The sequence below is a fragment of the Triturus cristatus genome, chromosome 4_2 (genome assembly GCF_964204655.1).
Source record: "Triturus cristatus chromosome 4_2, aTriCri1.1, whole genome shotgun sequence".
Taxonomy (NCBI): Eukaryota; Metazoa; Chordata; class Amphibia; order Caudata; family Salamandridae; genus Triturus; species Triturus cristatus.
Genome location: NC_140586.1, coordinates 24,934,478 through 24,956,376, shown reverse-complemented (window position 1 = coordinate 24,956,376; position 21,899 = coordinate 24,934,478). Strand labels below are relative to the sequence as shown.

The window sequence follows — 21,899 nt, the reverse complement described above, 5'->3', positions numbered from 1 at the left end:
TCAGGAGATTTTTTAAGGAGACTGTGTGGAATGCTTTTGTGTACATGTGTGCTTGTTTCTTTCTGTGTGTGTGTGCACGCGTGAGAATTTATAGTATTGTGCCAAACGACAACAAATAACAGGATGGCATTAAGAAGCAGCAAATATTACAAAACAAGGAAATGTTAACATATCACTGTTTGGCTTTCATTTTGTGTAATGAGTTAATCTGTGTTGACATTTCTCATGTGTTTTGATATGTGCTGCAACTGGTACAGAAGTCATTATGTATGATCATATCTTCTCATATCCCCGCTCCCTAGACCCGCCCACTTGCCACACCTCTAGCTCATTTTAATGAGTACCTGCGCTTATTTTTTTCCATTTAAAGCACTGGTACCAAAGACACCTCAGTGATGGCTGGCATGGCATCATTTTCCGGCCACTCTAGAGGGGCAAAGAAAGGAATATTCCTATTGTTCTTTCAGGGATTCTTCCTTAAAGCTTAGCAGATGGGCATAAGGAGGCTTCTCTTTAACACGTGGCCGCCTTAAGTATGATAGCTAAAGTGAGCGGCCCTGACTTTATCATTAGCATTCATGGCCTTACCCAAGATGGCCTGTACATCATCATCAACCCATCCCATAACTACTGGCTAGCACGCAGTCAGCAGCCCTGCCCTTACCTAAGATGGCCAGCACTACATCATCTCGAAGTACCTCCATGGAGCCTGAGCAGATGAAGTAGAGTGCCTGCATGGCATCTCCTTGCCGGATCAGGTACTCGCCCGGGGTGCAGAAGGAGGGCTTAATGCTAAGTGAGAGCGAGCGCAGGCAGCCCCGACTGGCTGAATCAAAGATGGGCAGCTGAAGGATCTCCTTGTTCAGGTGCATGGCAATGTCCGCCCTCAGCTCGTCCGGGAGGCTGCGCAGGAGCTGGAGGGAGAGAAGGACATAGACATCAGGGATCTTCGCTGCAAAGGCACTCTCCAAATTCTTCCCTAGTAAAAGTTGGGTTGGATCTCAACCTCTTCTTTGGCATAGCTTATTAACCCAACATTTCTTTTTAGAGACAACACTTATTGGGGTTTTTATAGAACCCATGGGATATAGTGAACTATGCGAGTGCAGTAAAGTAGGAGTAGTTGAAGTAGTAGTGTTAGAGGTAGGGATGGTAGCAGCAGTAGTAGTAGTAACAGTAGTGAGAGGAAAACACAGTAGTATCAGGGGCAGTATAGTAGGAGAAGGGTAAGAGTAACAGTAGTACCAGTAGAAGAATTGATATGAGTAGCATTAAAAGAGGAAAGTTGGGTTTAATAGTATTTGTAGTAGTAGGAATAGGAGCAGGGGACAGTATGACTAGTAGGGGATGCTGCTGCAGTACTAGAGGGATGTGTAGAAGGGAAACAGTAGGAGTAATACTAGGAGGAGAGGTTACAATAATGAAAGCAGTAGTGGTATAAACAGGAAGTGAGCAGTAGTGGATCTACAAGGAGTCATATGAGTAGAGTAATAGTAGTAGACGTAGTTGTGTGAAGAGTTCATAGTGCTGAGCGCACTTTCTACTAAAAGTTAATTTAGAGGTGGACCACAGGCAAACCCATTTCTTCAAAAGGAACACACCCCCCTTGCCCTTAATTTTCAACTGTGTAGGCAAAGACAGTCCTCTTTAAAGTATCCAAGACCGGTGTTAAATATCAGCCTGGGCCGGGGTAAGGGCGCAGTGAAGAGAGACCATAACAGGTTGAACTGTGGGATTTGGCTCTACAGCCTGTTACGCTTGGCATCCTGATTCTAGCCTGGGTCCCTTTCACCCATCAAATGTGCCTATGTGCTGTAAAACACACAGCAGATGTGTTTTTAACAGGAATTAAGCCCTGGTGAGGACAAACACATGGTGAAATGCTTCAGGTACTAAAGTCTTCTTCCCTTAAGCACACACACACCCAAAAGGTGATGGGAGGATTGCTTGCAGTCTAACTACTGGCTATCGCTAGTGGAGGAGTATTCCAATATATTGTTCTTTTGCCCACCATGCCACCTCCGTTTGGACCCAGCCTTATGCAAATCAGTCTCAACCCTGCTCCAATAGGAACAATACTGACCGTACTGGCAGGCCCAGTCCTCTCTGAACCGAAACACAAGCAACCCAAGACCGGTTTTGCCCTAATTGGGGTTTGTCAGTCGTGTGTAACTGTTCTCTTGATATACATCATTGTTCACACTTGTTGGCTTCATTTCATGATTACTCCGGTGTGTTACAGGATAGATATCAGGAGTGTTGTTCGAAACATCCTCCTCAAGGTATTTAAAGTACAGCATTCTCCTGGGCTCCTACTTTGTGACTCTATGTCCCAAGTGACAGCGATGGCAGGTGTTTTTGCTGGTTGTGATCACCTTCCACGAAGATGCACATCTTGTGTGGGGAGGTCAGAGAACACAGCACAGGAGGGATATATGGAATGAGCATGACAGAGTGGGGGCTGGAAAAAATGAGGAGAGAGGGGCAATGTACAGACGGATACTGGTATTAGGCTTTGTTTTTAGGTTTTATCACCTGCTGTATATATTTTGTAATGCATTTTTATGATGGTGTTATCAGGTTAAACATTATAAATAAATAAATGAATAAATAAATAAATAGAAAAAAGGATACTGGTGTGCAGTGGGCAAAAGGTCTTACAGTGGTGCAGAGAAAGGCATTGATGAGATGAGATAAGTGTCTGGGAGAGGATACTGATGGACAATAAAATGCTGTGGGAGATAAGAGTTTCTATGGGGTGCTAAAAAAGATGGCAGGGCAACAGAGTATGAAAAAGAGGCAGGCAGTGGAAAGTGAGAGATGAAGAGGAGGGTAAATAATGGGCATAAAAGCAAACATGAGGACTGGCTCATGGAGGGCACTGAGTGAACCTGGCCAGTATATAGGTAGAATACGTGCTGAGTGAAAGGATAGGGTGACATTGTGAACGGAGTACTAAAGAGAGCAAAAGGAGTTTAAGGAACATTGCTATTTCTCCATGAAGAGTAGCTTAATTGAATTTCTCAACACTGAATTTTTTCTGCCTCTTTTACACAAGAAAAATTGTTATGCCAAGATATTTTAAATTAGTATCCATCTAAAGACAAGATTGTATACATCTTTTTTTACAAAATATTCCAACTCTGGATTTTAAGAATGACAACACAAAGAAAATGAGGTTAGGTGGTAGATCCACGGATCCAGACCCAAATTAAACCACATACACCCACTCACAGACCCACACACCTACTCACAAACTCATATACCCACTTACACACCCACACAACCACTCATACACACACTCACACACCGACCCATAAAACCACTCACAGACCCACTCAGCAATTCACACACCTACTCACACCCAGTGATACACCCACTCACACACCCATACAGCCACTCACACACTCACTCAGACCCAAAAAACACCCAAACACCCACTCACACACCCACTCACACATCCATCCAGCCACTCACACAGCCACTCAAAGACCACAAAACCACTCAGACAGCCACTCACACACCTACTTACACACCCACACAGCCACACCCACACAGCCACTTACACACCCAAATAGCCACTCACACACCCACACACAGGTAGTGATACACTTATTGGAATTGCAATAGCATACGTTTGTATTAAATATGTTGTTGTTCTAGTATTGAATGTGTGCAATATAATCAGCAGACCCATTAGTTGTCCTAAGATTCTTGACGGATCCGCCGCCCCCTAGAATGAATTTAAAAAAAAGAAAGTCTTTGTGAACTGCATTTATAGAAAGACTACTTACGTTACCTTACTTACTATGTACATTTTTAGTTTTCAAATATAGAATAAGAATGAATGTGGGAATACAAATTTTTAAGCTTGGGGAAATGTATATTAGTAAATTAAACTTATGGGTAACATTATATTACAATTTATATTTTTAAAAAACTGGTGAAATTCACTTAAAAATCAAGGGTCACCAGGACGTTATAGTAAGGAAAAATCATTAAAAAAAGGTTGAAATTTACTGAAAAAACCAAAGGTTACAGGGTCATTATAGTTAGGTTCAGAATTTACACACAAACAGAACCATAGAAATTCAGCAGTTATAATTATAGTTATCTCAAGTAACTGTAACTCTTGCCCTAAGCAGTGGCGGTTTCTTCATGAGAGCGGGGGAGTGTCACCCCCACCCACTGCGAGCTGCGCAGCAAAAAATAAAATGGCAATGAAAAGATTTGATTTTTACTGATGTGCGCACTGCACCAGCCAGCCTACCACGAGCCCAGAGACATGTGGGGCATGTCCTTTGCTGCCGATTGGCAGCATGGAGGACTGAAGCAGTGGCTGGCAAGACACATTAAAGTGAGCATGTCACTTAGGCTGGCTGTATCGCACTGGCCAAAGTGACATGCACACTTTGAAGCTCTCCACTCAGCTGTTTTAGACAGCTGGCTGGAGACCAAGCACAGGCCTCCGGGGCTTGAAGGGGTGTCCAGCCAGCATGCTCCATCCAATCAAGGAAATTCTATAATGCTGGTTAATAGCATGAGAGTAGCGTCTGGACTGGTTAACAGAGTTCGACTTCCACAGCAGACTCAGAAGTGGAACACCGAGGAGGACGTGCAGCCGTGGGTAAGTGCATTTATTTATTTAAAATGTTATTGTAGTTGGCTTTTGGACTGAGGGGTTGTTTTATTTTGGGCTTTGTATGAGAGGGGGTGTTTTATTAAGGACTTTTGGAGTGAGGGGTATTTTACTTTGCGGTTTTGGAGGGAGGGGTACTTTATTTTGTTTTTAATTTAATTTTAATTTAATAACGATTTCTAAAGCGCCTGGTGACCCAAGGGCATCCCCGCGCTGTGAGAATTGTGATCCTGTAGAGGGGAAGAGAGAGGGGAGAGACATATATTGAGGGACTCTATTTCGGGAATAAATGAGTTTTTAATTTTTTTCGGAATACCATGTAGTTGGGTTCCAGTCTGAGGGGGCGAGGAAGAGCGTTCCATCCAGCAGCTGCTTGAACGGAAAATCGTCGACCTCCTGTACGAGTCTTTTTGAATCTAGGAGTGTTGGCCAGGTTCTCATTCTGGGATCGTAGGGATCTGGATGCTGTGTAGGGGGTGATCATGTTGCTAAGGATCGCCGGGCCAGATCCGTTGATCAGCTTATGCGTCGTGCACATGGCTTTGAATTGCACCCTTTGGCGCACAGGGAGCCAGTGCAGAGCTTTGAGGGCCGGCTTGGCGGACATTCTGGGGGGGAGGTTGGCTAGCATGCGTGCTGCAGCGTTCTGTGTCCGCTGGAGTTTCGTCAGGGTGGCCTCAGGGGCTCCCAGGTAGACCAAATTGCTGTAGTCTAGGCGAGACAATACCAGTCCCTGGATGAGCAGTTTCCTGGAAGTGGGTGGCAGTAAGGGGAGAATCTTGCGGGTCGTGCGCATAAGCCCGAAGCAGGTGCCCGAAGTTTTAGCTGCTTGTGTCTTCATAGACAGCTCTGGTTCGAGCCACACCCCGAGTGTCTTAATTTCACGTTTCGGGGGGGGGAATTTCCCCGAACACGTCGGGCCAGAGTGCTGGGGGGATGGTCGTCCATTGTTTCCCCAGGAGCATCACCTCCGTCTTTGACCCATTAAGTTTTAATGATGAGTTACTCATCCAATTGTGGATTTCTATGAGACAATTGGTCAGGTTTTCTGGGTGGTCGATCAGTTGGGCTAAAGAGACGACCAGCTGAGTGTCGTCGGCATAGCTTACCATTTTTATGTCAAAAGGTGTAACTACGTCCTCAAGGGGGGCCATGTAAGCATTAAAAAGCGTCGGGCTCAGGGAAGAGCCCTGAGGGACACCGCTTATAAGTGGAAGGGTGGACGAGTGGTGATTGTTGTCCCACACTTGGAACGTGCGTCCTGTGAGGAAGGATTCAATCCAACTGAGTGCCGTCCCGGTAAGTCCTGCTTCCGCCAGTCGATGTAAAAGGACACGGTGGTTGACTGTATCGAAGGCTGCGCTTAGATCCAGGAGGATCACTGCCACCGACCCTCCTGAATCCAGTATGCGCCTTGCCTCCTCGATGACTGCAAGAAGGGCGGTGTCTGTTCCATGACCTGGGCGGAATCCAGTCTGGGATTGCCTAAGTACGTTGTTGGTCTCAAAGAATTGAGATAATTGTCCGTTGACCAGTTTCTCAGCTACCTTGCTAATCCCAGGGAGGAGTGAGATAGGTCGATAGTTTGACATGTCTGCTGGGTCGAGCTGGGTTTTTTTTTGATGTGCCTTTACCACAGCACTCTTCCAGCTGTCCGGGACAGATCCCTGGGCAAGCGAGCTGTTGATAAGTTCCGTGACCGTAGGCACGATGATTGAGGCTACGGTTTTAAGGAACCTGATAGGTGCTGGATCCAGAGGTGATCCGCTTTTCATTTTCGTCAAGGTTCGTTCTACCTCTAGGCAGGTTACTGGTCGGAATGTTGGCAGTGTGGGGCGTAGATTGCTTTTGACGTGGTCGAGGGATAAACGGCTATCCCTGTGACTGGGGGGACCGGGGGGTGGGAGGGAGGCCAGGATACGGGTGATTTTGTCGTTGAAGTAATTAGCTAGTTCATTACTTCGGTCGACTCTAGGGGTGATGGAGGAGGGAGTGTTGGGTACTTTGAGCAGCTCTTTTACAATTAGGAAAGATTCCCTGGCTGAGTTGGACGATTCTTGTATCCGCTTGTCATAGTGTGAGGCTTTGGCGAGTCGGATGGCTTCTTTGTAGAGCCTGACTGTGTTCTGGTAGGCTTCTTTGTTGGCGTGCTGCCAGTTTCTCCTCCACAGCTATTCGGCTTTTTTGCAGTTTTTGCGAAGTAGACGGAGGTCCGTGGTATACCACGGGGCCGAACCAGGTTTGCCGTTTTTGTCCTCCCTAGTTCTAAGAGGGAGCACTGAGTCCAGGGAGGAGGTGATCCACTCTCTGAATTTTTTATCGGAGATGGTCGGATCTTCCGCGTGTGCAGGGGTGGTCCTTTTTAGGATCTTGGCCCATTCTTCAGTGGGGAGTCTGGACCAGGTCCTGTCCCTGCTGTATGTGGGCGGTTTTTGAGGTTTCTTGAAGGTTCCAGGTAGTTGGAAGGAGACTAGGAAGTGGTCTGTCCAAGGAATGGGAAAAGCCTCCTTCGCTTGCATCGAGGGGGAGCTGGTGAACACCGGGTCCAATAGATGACCCTTGATGTGGGTGGCTCCGGAGTTAAGGAGGCGGATGTCAAGTGCTGCCAGATCTAAGATCAGGTCATTAGCTATCGAGTCTACCGGGTCATCGAGATGAATATTCAGGTCACCTGTTATCATGAAATTCGATATAGAGTGGGCCTGGGTTGTTACTGAGTCCAGGAGGGAACTAGCGAAGGGACCTGGGGGGCCGGGGGGACGGTACACCAGTATTCCTGTTAGTGAATTGGTTGGGTTTAGCTTGAAGGTAAACTGAAGACTTCTGATTCGGGAATCTGCGCGTCACTGGTTTTACAGTGAAGATAATCCCGGTGAATGATTGCAACACCACCACCTCTGCCTAGGGGGCGGGGTAGGGACTGAATTAGGTAGCCAGGTGGAGTTGCTAGTGCCATGTCTGATTGTGAATGTGGAGCAAGCCACGTTTCCGTTAGGAAAAGGATGTCTATCTCCAGGTCTTCTATAAGATGGTTAATCTGTGTTGCGTGTTTAGGGAGTGAACGACAATTTAGTGAAGCGAGTTTGAGGGAGGCGGGCTTGTGAGATTTTGTGGGGAGTGTGAGCTGGGCTGGTTTACAGAGGGAGCAGCGGGTGAAAGGTCCATTTAGATCATGGACATAGTCACAGGAGGAGGTTGGGGGTCTAAGACTTAGTAACTCTCTACGTGAGTAGCTAACCTTTGGGTTGGCTGTTTTAGGCAGGGGTTCTGGCCCTGGGCCCGGTCGTGCGCGGACGGGCGCAGACGGGCTTGCCTTATGCGCGCCTTCGGCGCACAAACGGCGCTCCCGCTGCGCTCGTCCGCTGCGCTGGTATGGCCGGCCCATTTGTAGTCTCTGGTGGTGGACGTGGCCTCGCAGTGGGCGTGGCTACCGCCTTTGGGCGTTTCCTGAGTCAGCGCTGGTCGCTGTGTCAGGGGTGGTCGTGGAGGGCTGTGAGAGCGCGTTTCTGGTCGGCGCTTCCAAGCAGGTGAGCTCTGAGTTTTATTTTTAAAATTAACACAAGTGAAAACAGTGCCGTTTTTAAAAACAGTGGGAACACAGTCCTCCGGACTGTGTTCCCACTGGAAAGTGGTGGAAAGTGGTGTGGCACTTCATTCGCCCCACAAATACAAAGGGTACCACCTGCCCGTGGCCCTAAGGTAACTTTAATTTGCGCCCTCTCCATGCACTGTTTATTACCCCATATATTACATAAGTCATGACATCTTCTATAACATCATTGATAATATCAATGCAACATTTGCAGTGTAATTATTGATTAGAAAACTGCTAACCAGTGCTAAGATTCTTGTGCCCTCTCCATAAAACATGGTAAAATTGGCTTACACCTGATTGGCACATTTAATTTACTTGTAAGTCTCTATTCTATAGTACTATGCTTACTCAGGGACTTTATATAAAATTCTACTAGTGGGCCTGCAGCACTCATTGTACCACCCACTAAAATAGCACTTTAAAAAATATCCTAGGCCTGCCATTGCAGCCTGTAGTGCAGTTTTAAACTGATTTTCCGATCTACCAAAATACCTTCCTTCTTAATTCATGTGTCACCACTAAGGTAGGTGCTAAAGACCTATAGGGTAGGATGCAAAGTATTTAAAATTTAGTACATGTGGGTTTACGTTTTACATGGCCTGGTAGTGAAAAGCTCGTAAAATCATGTTTTACTACTGAAAGGCCGATCTCTCCCATTGACTAACACTGGGTTACCTTATTACATTTAATAAACGCTTACATTGAATTGGGAGCAGGTATAGATGTAATATTTAAACTGAAATGGTCTTGAGCAGCTAAGTTGTGGTGGGAAATTAGAACATTGTGTAGGATCTCATATTTTAGCTACTAGACCCTTATTTGGAATTCACCTGGGACGCTGGAATGTATGAAAGATAAACTGGTGGAGCCATTGAAATGGGCATGAATTATAATATGGGGACAGGAAGCGCTAAATGGAAAGTTTAGGACATGAGAAGAGTTGGGGAAGATGACAGATGGATGTCTATCTAGATATAAGTACTATCAGATAAAGAGGTGGTGGCAAGCAGTGCAACCTACCCCCTGTGAGATGAAAGAGGCTAGCAGATTAGAGCAAGAGCTACAGGATATTGGGGCAAGGAGAAAATAAATAGTAACATGGTGCTGGAGAATCCTACAAGCAGCAAATGGCAAATTTAATCTGTCCTCAGAAACATGGGGAAAAGACTTGCCAGAGATGGACCTGGAAAATAAATGGCAAGTATCTATGTGCACTTCGTTGAATAACTTTATTCGTTTTGTTTTAAAACCATCAAAGTATACAAATGCAAGTACGAATGCTACTAGTTTTCACAAGTATTTGAACAATTAGGAAAAAGTCATCAGACATATCTAAAATCCATAAAAAAGTGCATAGCAAAAAATTCTAAAAACATTTATCAACACATTTATCAACTAATGACATATAAAACAGCACTTTGTATACCATGTTCATATTGGCTGCTCTCAGGAAGAATCATCTGTTTACCCTTCACAAGGCTTATTGGTCCCATCTAAGTTCAAGAAAATCGGTATATAAAAAGACTACTTGTGCCGTAAGTGCGGAGCTGGGAACATGGATGACCTGCATATGCTTGGGGAGTGTCCAAGCTTTATACTGTTTTGTCAGAGTGTGGAAAAGACATAATTAGGAATTATGCAACAGGAAAGTAAGGTAAGCCCTTTCCTGGATGTATTTGCCATGCCGTAAGAGGAAGATTTGACTGCTCCTTTATCAGGAAACCAAGATACCATTCCACCTTATATTGCAGGCGAGAAGGGAGATATGTAGGAACTGGGTAATGCAGACACCGCCAAAATATGTAGATTGGTGGAATTATCTGGTGTACATTTGAGACCTTGATTTGAAATAATCTACACCAAGGAAAGCTAAGATGCAGTGAGTGGTCAAGCAATTGGTGGTTGCTTGTAATGAACGAGATGCTTAATATCCATTGATTATACTTATAATCTCAGGTTGAATTGGGATTAAGTCATAAGTAAAATCTGCCATTGAGCAAAACCTGGATGGGCGATTCTATTGTTGCCTCAAAAAGAAGGTCCATAGTAAAGCATATATGCAAGTCTGAGATAAGATGAGGACTAAAAAAAGAAAAAAAGATTTAGACTCAAATGGATAGCAATTTAAAATCCTCTTTAATGCTAAAGTTGGATTTTTATGTCACAATTCTGAAAACGCAATTTTTAGAAAGTTAGCATTTTCTTGCCATACTCATGAAATGAAAATTAAATGAAAGAAGGGACATATAAAGCACATAGCTATTCTATCAGGAGTGTCCCAGTGCAAAGGTCAAACTACTAAAAGAAATGCGTGAACCTGAAGAAAAAGAATACCGCCTATCTGAAAAGCCAAGTTTAAAAACTTTCGGTTTTAGATAGATTCAACTGAAATGGGAGATTTCCATAGCTTGGATGCGAGGAAGCAGAATTAGCTCCCACCGATGCAAACTTTCTTCACTCTGGGGACCTGCACTAACAAGGCATCAGAAGACCCCCTTTGTAGTCATACAGGTGGCGCTGGCATGGGAGAGGGCCATCAGGCAGGTGATACGTGGGGTGCCCTATGCCAAACTCCTTCCAATTTGGTGGCTACATCTATTTGTACACACACGGGACTCCATGGACATCTCGAGGTGGCTGGCCGAGTGCTGCCAGAGAGCGGGAGACCTTTTTAACCACACACACACACACAACCACACACACACACACAACCACACACACACACACACACAACCACAACCACACAACCACACCCAACCACACACACACACCCACAACCACACCCGCACCCACAACCACACACACAACCACACACAATCACACACACAACCACACCAAGCATTGGCCGAGCCAATAGGTCTCGCCTTTGGGACCTTATAAGTGTTTAGCCACGCAACAGATGATGTGGTTGCACCAAGGATATTGTGCTGCATAACTAAATACTTAGAAGGTCCCAAAAGCGAGACCTATTGGCTATGCCCATGCTTGTTTTAAACAGAGTTTTCATGTTGCAAGCGGAAATGAGAACATACTTTGGAATAGACTGGGGCAGTTCTTACAGTATGCCAGTACCACACCCACAACCACACACACACAACCACAACCGCACCCAACCACACACACAGAACCACAACCACACACAACCACACACACAACCACACACCACACGCAAGTACACACACAACCACACACACAACCACAACCATACACACAACCACACACACAACCACACACACACACAATCACAACCACACACCCAACCACACACACACCACACCCAACCACACATCAACACACACACCCACAACCACACCCACAACCACACCCACACACAACCACACACACAACCACACACACACACACACAAAACCACACACAATCACAACCATACACACACACAACCACACCCAACCACACACACACAACCACACACAACCACACACACAACCACACACAACCACACGTCCACAACCGCACCTGAACCCATACCCACAACCGTACCCACAGCCACACACACACAACCACACACACACACACACAACCAAACACACACAACCACACACACACACAACCACACACAACCACACCAAGCATTGGCCGAGCCAAGAGGTCTTGCCTTTGGGACCTTATAAGTGTTTAGCCACGCAACAGGTGATGTTGTTGCACCAAGTATATTGTGCTGCATAACTAAATACTTAGAAGGTCCCAAAAGCGAGACCTATTGGCTATGCCAATGCTTGTTTTAAACAGAGTTTTCATGTTGCAAGCGGAAATGAGAACACACTTTGGAATAGACTGGGGCAGTTCTTACAGTATGCCAGTACCACACCCACAACCACACACACACACAACCACACCCACACCCAACCACACCCAACCACACGCAAGCACACACACAAACACACACACACAACCACAACCATACACACAACCACAACCATACACACAACCACACACACAACCACAACCACACGCACAACCACACACATACACACAACCACACCCACACACACAACCACACCCACACAACCACACACACAACCACACACATAACCCCACACACAACCCCACACACAACCCCACACACAACCACACACAACCACACATACAACCACATGCACAACCACACAACCACACACAACCACACACACAACCACAACCACACACACAACCACACACATACAACCACACACACACACAATCACAACCACACACACCCAACCACACCCACAACCACACACACAACCACACACACACAACCACACACCCACAACCACACCCACACATAACCACAACCACACACACAACCACACACAACCACACACAACCGCACACACACTCACACAACCACACACAACCACACACAACCACACACACAACCACACACACACAACCACACACCCACAACCACACCCACACACAACCACAACCACACACACAACCACATACAACCACACACAACCGCACACACACTCACACAACCACACACAACCACACACAACCACACACACAACCACACACACAACCACACAAACACACACACACAACCACACATACAACCACACACACAACACCACACACACAACACACACACACAACCACACATACAACCACATACACACACACACAACCACACACACAAAACCACACACACACACAACCACACACACAACCACAACCACACACCACACCCAACCACACATCCACACACACACCCACAACCGCACCCACACACAACCACAACCACACACACAACCACACACACACACACACAACCACAACCACACACACACACAACCACACCCAACCGCGCACACACAACCACACACACAACTACACACAACCACAAACACACAACCACACACACAACCACACCCAACCACACATCCACACACACACCCACAACCACACCCACAACCGCACCCACAACCGCACCCAAACCCACAACCGCACCCAAACCCACAACCACACACACAACCACACACACACAACCACCCACACACACACAAACACACAACCACACACACACAACCACACACACACACAACCACACACACACAACCACACACACACAAACCACACACATAACCACACACACAACCACACCAAGCATTGGCATAGCCAATAGGTCTCGCCTTTGGGACCTTATAAGTGTTTAGCCACGGAACAGTTGATGTGGTTGCACCAAGGATATTGTGCTGCATAACTAAATACTTAGAAGGTCCCAAAAGCGAGACCTATTGACTAAGCCAATGCTTGTTTTAAACAGAGTTTTCATGTTGCAAGCGGAAATTAGAACACACTTCGGAATAGACTGGGGCAGTTCTTACAGTATGCCAGTATCTCGCGCATGGCTCGAGACATTGGATGGCATTTCCACAGGAGCCAGGAGAATCCCAGGTGTTACAAGTGATATTAGACCCTGGATCCACAAAAGCTATTATATCTCGACTAAACGCAGCTCTGAAGCATGAGAGACAATCTGACATAGCCCTTAAGCACGTCGTTCGGGATGAGGATTCAGAGACACTGCTCACGGAGGATTAATGGAGGAGGACACTGGTGCAGGTACGAGAGGTAGATAGTAATGCCAAGGTTTAAGCTGACACAATTGTATTACATCTATACGGCTTACCCGACACCTCAACGACTGCACAGAATCCACCCGATGACCCCTGAGGGTTGCACTCGCTGTAGTGCACTACAGGCCGATTCTGGGCATATCAGATGGAATTGTCCGCTGTACCAACCTTTTTGGATAGAGGTACTGTGTGTAATGCACAGAGTAACAAGAGTGAATTCAGTACTTACGATCCAAATTTGCCTATTGGGGTTGTTACTGCAGTAAACATTTGCCCAACTGGGGTGTGTATTAGCCCACAGGCGCATAGCAATACATTGGGCTAGCCCAACCCTTTCGGTATGGACCAAATGTCTGTCGGATCTCCTGGTTTGGACAGTGTCTGAGAAGTGCAGATTTCGGAAGAGTCCGTACAGACAACAGAGTGGGACCTTCAGCTCTGGGGTAGTAGAATTACTAATTTGCAAGACAATGACACTGACGGGGATGATGATTCTGATGCCAGTATCTCGAAGAGAGTATCTAACGACCCACCCACACTGACTGCTGTGCTATTGGGGCCCACCCTCCACCTAGGGTTGCCCACTATCGGGAGGCCCGCACCGATGATGCCAGAGTCCTCGGCCCAGGAGGTAGACATCTCTGGAAGTTTGCATGTTTAACATTTGAGAGGTTCTGTGTGATTTCCCTCACTCCTTCAGGGACATGTCTCTCTCGCTCCCCCCACCTTTACCCCTCCACCTCCATACAGAAAATGTAACAGCCTCCTATTATTACTGTTCTTTTACCTGCATCCTCTGCAGACGCAGTAGTATTCACTCTTTTGTTTCATGTTTCTCCTTCTTTTTTGAGGTTATGGACTGATTGCAACACGATGACTCCTCAAAGAGTCACTGCTCAAGTGTATTAAGTCCTTCTATAACTCTGAATGACCTGTATTACTCTGACAACTCAATAAATAAATTTAAAGAAAAAACAAACAAGGCATCAGAAGACCTAAGACATCTCAAATGAGAGTAAGATGTAATAAGTGGGAGTAGATAAGCCTCATCTGTCTTTCTAATTATTCTGTAGCAGAAACAAAGGCCTTTGAAAGCAAGGCATTTCTTCACCAGAAGCCAATGGAGTTTGTGGAGTGCCAAGTGCATGGATGCCAATTTTGGACGTTTTAGTAAAAGCCGGGCTACTGAGTTCTGAACCCGTTGGAGCTTCATAAGACTAGCCTGGGAGACTCTCAGATAAAGGATGTTGCAGTAATCCAGCTGAGAAATCCCTAAAGCTTGGATCACTGTCTTCTGGGCAGATAGAGGCAAGCAGCTGATAATATTTTATTGAGTAATTTCAGGATCCCAAAGCACTTGCCTGCCAAGGCCGTGATTTGGCTGTTAAAGGTGAGATGTTCATCAAACCACATGTCTAGGTTCTTAACCGTAGGCTTTGACAGTAGAAAAGAGCCCAGAGACACTGACCTCCAATCAGGCGACCAGATTGAAAGCTGTCTTCCAAGGATGAGGACCTCAGTCTTACCTGCATTCATTTTTAGGAAATAGAGGTCCATCCATTGAGCTACTTCAGACAAGCAAGCAACTCCGCAGAGAGGCAGCCACAGTAGCAGAATTCTGTGACGGTGCGACAAACAGCTGAGTATCATGGGCGTATGATATGATGTTGAAACCATAATGCTCGATGATATCAGCCATGGGGTGCATTTATAGGTTGAACAAGGTAGGGCTCAGCAAGGAGCCCTGTGGCACCACCTGTGACAATGAGACAACCTGTGATTGAAATGGCTTCTGTACAACCTGAAAAGTGAGGCCCTGCAGAAAAGATGGCAACCATTTTAACTCCCTGTGAACGACCCTGTAATCCCACAGCCACTCCAATAGATGGCTGTGGGATATGGTGTCAAAGGCAGCACTCAGACCCAGCAGCAGCAGAGCTGCAGTATCACCCCTATCCATGATTAGGCATATGGACTTTGTGGCATGCAAGAGGGCTGACTTGGTACAGTACTGAGGGCTAAAGCCCAATTGATTTCTATGCAGAAGATTCCTTTCCTCAATAAATCCTGAAAGCTGCCGATTGATGTATTTTTCTGCCACCTTTCAAAGGAAAGGAAGTAGCGAAATTGACCTGTAATTCTCATGCCAACTAGGATCACGAGAAGGCTTTTTGAGCAGTGAGACCACAGAAACATGTTTCCATCTCAGTGGTACTTGGCCCACTGCGAAAGAGTTGTTAAGGATATCTCTAAAAACAGGGAGAAGTTCCTCCGCTCCATGCTCCAAAATGTAGGGAGTAGCCGGGTCGGGTGGAGAGCCAGACTTAACCGATAACATGCAAGACTGCAACTCATCCAGCTCAGTGGGTTTAAACTGAAGTAATCTGTTACAGTCTGTCGAAGGCTCAAACCAAACATCAAGGCAGGGAGCGTGTCTAGCAGCTTCTGGGAAGGAGGAGTAGATGGATGCCACCTTGCCCAAGATAAATTTAGCTAGAGTGTTGGACCTGTGCTCCAGAGGTGGGGTGGAAGCGAAAATTCAATCCAACTATGAGAGAATAGTGAACATTTCTCTACACTAGAAGAATTCTGAAGCCATCTATTGGCCATTTATTGCCATAGAATTCCTGTCACACCTGCCTGATATGAATATGATAGATTTTTAGAGAGGACTGGTGCCTGTCCCTGCTTGGCCGATCAAAGTTTCTGCGCCATAAGCGCTCACAGCGCTTACAATTCTTTTTCAGCCCGGCTAATTCCTCAATGAACCAGTCCGCAGTGGGTTTAATTCTGCATGCTGCCCACTCAACTAATGGTGCATTTGAATCCAAGGCTCCAGACATCCAAACCTCAACCTCAGTATTCACAATGGCAACATAGCCATTGAGTTTAGGGTGAGTAGCAGCCAAAGCATTAGAAAAACTAGTGGGAGTGACCCTAGCTTATTTCCTAAATCTAAACTTCTGACCAACACTAGTAACTGAAAAGGGATGGCTAGATGGTCAGGCCTAACAAGAGGCATGGGGGTCAACCGCTAGTTCTCTTAAGTTGGAGAAAATGGGGTCAAGTGTGTGCCCACACCTGTGTGTCAGCCAGGAAACTAGCTGCGGTAGCTGAAAACCTGCTAAATCCGCAATTAGCGTTGTGGTCATTGGGCATGCCGTATCCTTAAAACAAAATAAATCATTTGTGCCTTCTGCCAGTGTCCTGGGTCATAACTGTGAATGGCTTTTCCGTTGGGCTTTGTGTATCCCTCCCAGAGAGTGACACAAAAGGAATTAGGGGTGAGCAGAATGAGCAATCCTGCCAGGATGACTGGGGCGGAGCTACTCTCTGCCCCACTTACACTTCAAAGGGCTTGTCTCCAGCACACATAAAGGACCTCAGCACCAGCCTATTGTCACCCCAAGCTTCTAGGAGCCTTGATAGGGGAAGGGAAGAACTTTCCAGCAGCAGATGTGGGGGAGGATATGGAATCCCCCCACTTCAAAGGCTGGCACCAGGTATAAATAGTGCACCCTCAGAACGAACACCTCTTCAGTACACTTCTGGACTACTTAAGAACTGTCCTGCCACCAGAGGACTGCCTTGCTGCTTGAAGGAGAGCGGGACCATCTGCTTGAACCCATGACCACCAGAAGTGACTCCAAGAGCTAGTTGGCTGGCCTCCTGTGGGAGCCACAGAGCATAAGAATCTCTAAGGCCTTGATTTCTGCACATGGCCACTGCTGGAGTGAGTCCTAACCCCCCAAGGTGGGTCCCCCTCGGCCCTGGACCCTTGGAGGAGGTATTGGTGATACTGCTCCTGCCTATCCCTAAAACCTTTCACCAAAAACTTCCTGGTGAACTGACAGAATGCTAGAATTGAATGTGTTATTGCCCCATCCTCTATACCGTATACTGTGTTATGTTAGCATTCATGTAGCTATTTTATATTGATCACTATTGCAAATGTATGTGACCAGTCCCTTCTAACATTGTGCAGGCTAAGTAAGCATCTGAGATGCCATTTTCTGCATTGTTATGCTGTGATTGAAACCCAGCCCCTGTGCCCCTCTCTGCTTGCCTCAGCAGAAAGCTGCTGTTCAGTTGTTCCCTCTTATCGTATTCAAGGTTGAAACCCAGATGTACTAACTGAATAGTTTATTCTGCTTTTGCATGCCTATCCCTGGTCATAGTTATGCTCCCACACTAGACAGCGCTGAGACCGGGCAAGATGAACTTGGGAGCCTGATAACGTGTACCCATTCTGCAGGTGGTAGCTCATCCTTCTGTGCCTTCGTTGTTCAGCCTTTGCCTAAGCTGTATTTTTCCACCAGGGGCGGTACTAGGGATGTGTTGTAAAGCTTATTTTGTGTTACCAAGTATTCTGAAGGCAGTCCCTCGACAGCCATCCCGCGAGGCTGGTCAGACCAGACTCCACTGCAGTGTACTTACTAATAAAAGTGTTAGATTGTATTCTCCACTATCATCCAGACTTTTCATTTCTGGGAAGGCCGAGAGGTGGTCGTGAGTGACCCGAGTGGCCCTTTCTAGGTCACTTCCTTCAGTTGGCGCCCGAACAGGGACTCCATCGGCCTGACCCATCTCGCCTGTAATCGGGTGTAGAGTACGGAGCCGCGTTGGGTGGGCGGATCGGGGATCCCCACACGATAGAGCCTAGTTCTCGCAGCTGCTCCACCTGTCCGGTCGGGCGGTGCCTCGCCCAGCGGTCATCCCGGCTGGGGTCCTGAAAAGGTGAAACCTTGGATCTGACCGTTTGGTCCAAAGAGTCAGTGGTGGAGAATAAGTTGCTTGACCTGTGTGCATCAAGTGAGTTTGTCGTGGCCCAATCATGAATAATCTCGAGTATGGTCTGAGGACCATTCCTAGCTTGTTTGAACTTGGTGGGTTCTGCGGACTCTTGAGATACAGTGTTTGCGAACGCTCTGCCAGGCCACCTGCTGAATTTGATTAATTCCTGAAAAGGCCTGGGGCTAGAGCCTATCTTCTTGTCTTTGTACAGTCTCCGGACTGTCTTGTCTTGGTGCAGTCTGCGGGCTGCCTCTTGGATTTCCTTTGTTTGGTGTGTTATTTGTTTTGTGTCTTATATTAACATGCCTTGTCTGAGAAAACTATGGTGTTTGGGGTGCCACTGTTGCTCTGCTGGAGGAAAGGCAACCTGTGCCTCCGGAAGGCACCCCTAATTTTGATATGTATACCAGGCACAGCATTGGCCCTATTATGTTTAGTACATTATGGCCCAAATATACAAGGGACAATGCTGAGCTTCAGTGGCCACTGACAGGTACCTTTGATGATCAGAAATTGAACTATCTGCAGGATAAATTGTTTGCCAGAAGTAGGCAGTCGATGGTTTGATTACCTTCAGGTATGGCAGAAGGAAGCTAGGCACAGGCGTATGCGGGCTGAAAAGGAGGCCAGGAAAGGGAAAATGCAAACAGTAACTCAGAAAGCAGTAGCCTACAATAGGGAGGAAACAGAAAAAGGTATAGAGTGTGCTGATGGCGTCCCTTCATCCATTGTATCTTTTCCAGACAGACATTCTATCCCCGGCATTGTTGGGTGCTGGGACACCAGTGCGTGGGTTGGATGAGGGGAATTGGGCTGCAACACGGGAGTGAATGCGGCGGGTACTGATTCGATCTGGCGTGGGAAAAGCGGAGAAAAAGGTGGTAGCTGATCAGGCTGCACAGAGTCCACTCTACAGTGTAGAGGAAATGTGGAGTGTGTTGAAAGATTTTGAGCCGTTTGTACAGCAACATGCCCTCAAGCATATGTCGGCTACATTGATAGGGTTGTGGGAACAGTGTTTTGGTGGTGTGGCACCGCAAAACATTTATGACATTCGAGAGCGCGTATACGATACTGACATGGCCCTAATGATGTTTTTAGTAATGTTGCGACTGTGATTGGTTACCGAGGTAGGTTGCATCAGGAAACACTGACGACTGTGTCCTAATTCCCGATGAGGGAGGTGCATCTTATTTTCCATCCAGAGATTCCAGAACGGTGTAATGCGCAGGATGTTGTTGTTCAACATCGGGTAGAGGCTCATTTCAGGAACAATGGATTTACACTCTTTGGAAATGGAGTGAGGTGTTAGCCCTTAAGAGTCAGCTGCCTGACCCCAGGAAAAACCGAACTGCATATTACAAAGAATTAATGGAGGCCGCCTCTTCGACAGTGATAACGCTGGCAGATATTAAGATTTGTTCGGGTTGTTGGTACCCGTGGACATATGGAGGCAGGTGCATATGCAGGAACATGTTGAGAAGTTGGGTGGCACTTGGAATGAGATTAGGGCATGGGATCAGGAGCGAAAGCCTGGTGAGAAGCGAAGGCTGAGATCCTAGCTTTGCCGAGTCGTATCATTACTTACATGCATTCTCTCAACCCACCCAGACGAGTAGATTGGGATAAGTTAGCAGCGTGTCGTCAGAAGAAAGATGAAAGTGTGCCCGATTTCTTCACCCGGTTTGAAGGGGTGTTTCTGGATTTCAGTGGACAAGATTTGTCGGTAGAAGCAGGTGTCCGGTTGTTTGTTAACAGATTTGTTATGAACCTGCTTCCCGAGATTGCGACTCGGACTACCTCCTCCCCTTCAGTGATACTGAGTATGGCTCAGTATTGTGAGCATAGGGAAAACGAGGAGAAGAAAAAGGTGGAGAAGAAGAATATGGAGCTGAAGACTAAGGTACTAATGCAGCAGGCAGCAAGGGGGTCCGGCAGGGGACGTGGCACTGGTCTGGCCCAACAGTCGCGTGGCACTGGCGGAAGCAGCTTTCCTGTGGGGCCGAACCAGTGTGCATATTATAAAAAGGAGGGACACTGACTGTCAGAGTGAGTACCCAGAGTTGTTGCAAAAGGTCGCGGCCCACAGAGGTCGGGGTTCAAGTTGACGGGGTCATGGTGAGAGCGGTCGTGATGAGGCCCAGGCTGGTACATACTTGGGGGGTCGTTCTGATCAGAACTATTTTGATGACCCCTGGGGAAGGCAGTACTATCACGATGATTATGATTTGGACGAGGTGTCAGGGATGTCCTATAACTAGGACAGCCAAGAACAGGGTGAGGGACCAGTTCAAATAACTGTAGATCAGCGTGGTCCTTATGTCACAGCGGATTTGCATGGTTCGGCTATGAAATGTTTGGTGGATACAGGTGCAGTGAATAGCTCTGTTCACTGGTCCCCGGGGCAGCTCGGTCTGGCCATAACAATGTCTCGGTAGGTTTTTCAGGCGTACCCGTTGTGAGCCCCATTTCCGAAACCCTTGCTTTGACTATTGGCCCTTTCACTGTGGACTCGCCATTCTTATAGACAACGAATTGCGGTGAAAATTTAATGGGATTAGATTTGTTGAAAAGGTTGCATGCTACGATTTCATGTCCCCAGATGGTGTTTATATGACAATAGGACCGGATGTAGCCAGTACCAAAGTGTTTTTCAAAGGATGCGCCGCTTCCTGCTGAATTTAAAGATGTGCTGCCCACATTGTGGGCAACAGGAGATACGGGCGTAGGGTTGTTGCAGATACCACCACTCTCTATTACGATTAAAGACAACGCCGTCCTACCTTGTATTCCACAGTACAAAATACCGCAGGCCAGGGAGAGGGCTTTGTTGCAGATTGTACAGGATTTGATCAAATATGGGGTGGTTGAGGAGACAGTTGCGAATATGTGTAATAGCCCTATTCTCCCAATCCTCAAAAAGGCACCCTTGGATTCTCCTGATACCTACCCCGATGTCTATTGCTTTGTGATTGATTTGCGGGGTCCCTCAGTTTCCGGTGGTACCCAACATTACTGCTCTCTTAACAATGATTCCTTCCACAGCCAAATTATTTTCTGTGATTGACTTGAAAAATACTTTCTTTAGCATCCCCATTCACCCGGATAGCCGGCACCTTTTTGGTTTTACCTTGGCAGGCCGGAGTTTCCAATTCTGTCGAGCTCCTCAGGGGTATACTGAAAGTCCTAGTATATATAGTCAAGCCTTAAAAAGTCAGTTGGATTCCCTCTCTCTTCCCTCAGGTAATGCATTATTGCAATATGTGGGCGACCTTTTGGTAGTCTCCAA

General features: G+C 46.7%; 1 protein-coding gene across 1 annotated transcript in view; it reads right to left on the bottom strand.

The window, feature by feature from the left end:
• KCNH3 (potassium voltage-gated channel subfamily H member 3) overlaps window positions 1-21,899 on the bottom strand; it is a 337,652-nt gene that overhangs the window by 86,225 nt on the left and 229,528 nt on the right. The window contains exon 10 of the mRNA XM_085600263.1: window positions 665-914. Within this exon, the coding sequence (XP_085456389.1) occupies window positions 665-914 (250 nt within the window). The remainder of the gene's footprint in view (window positions 1-664; window positions 915-21,899) is intronic.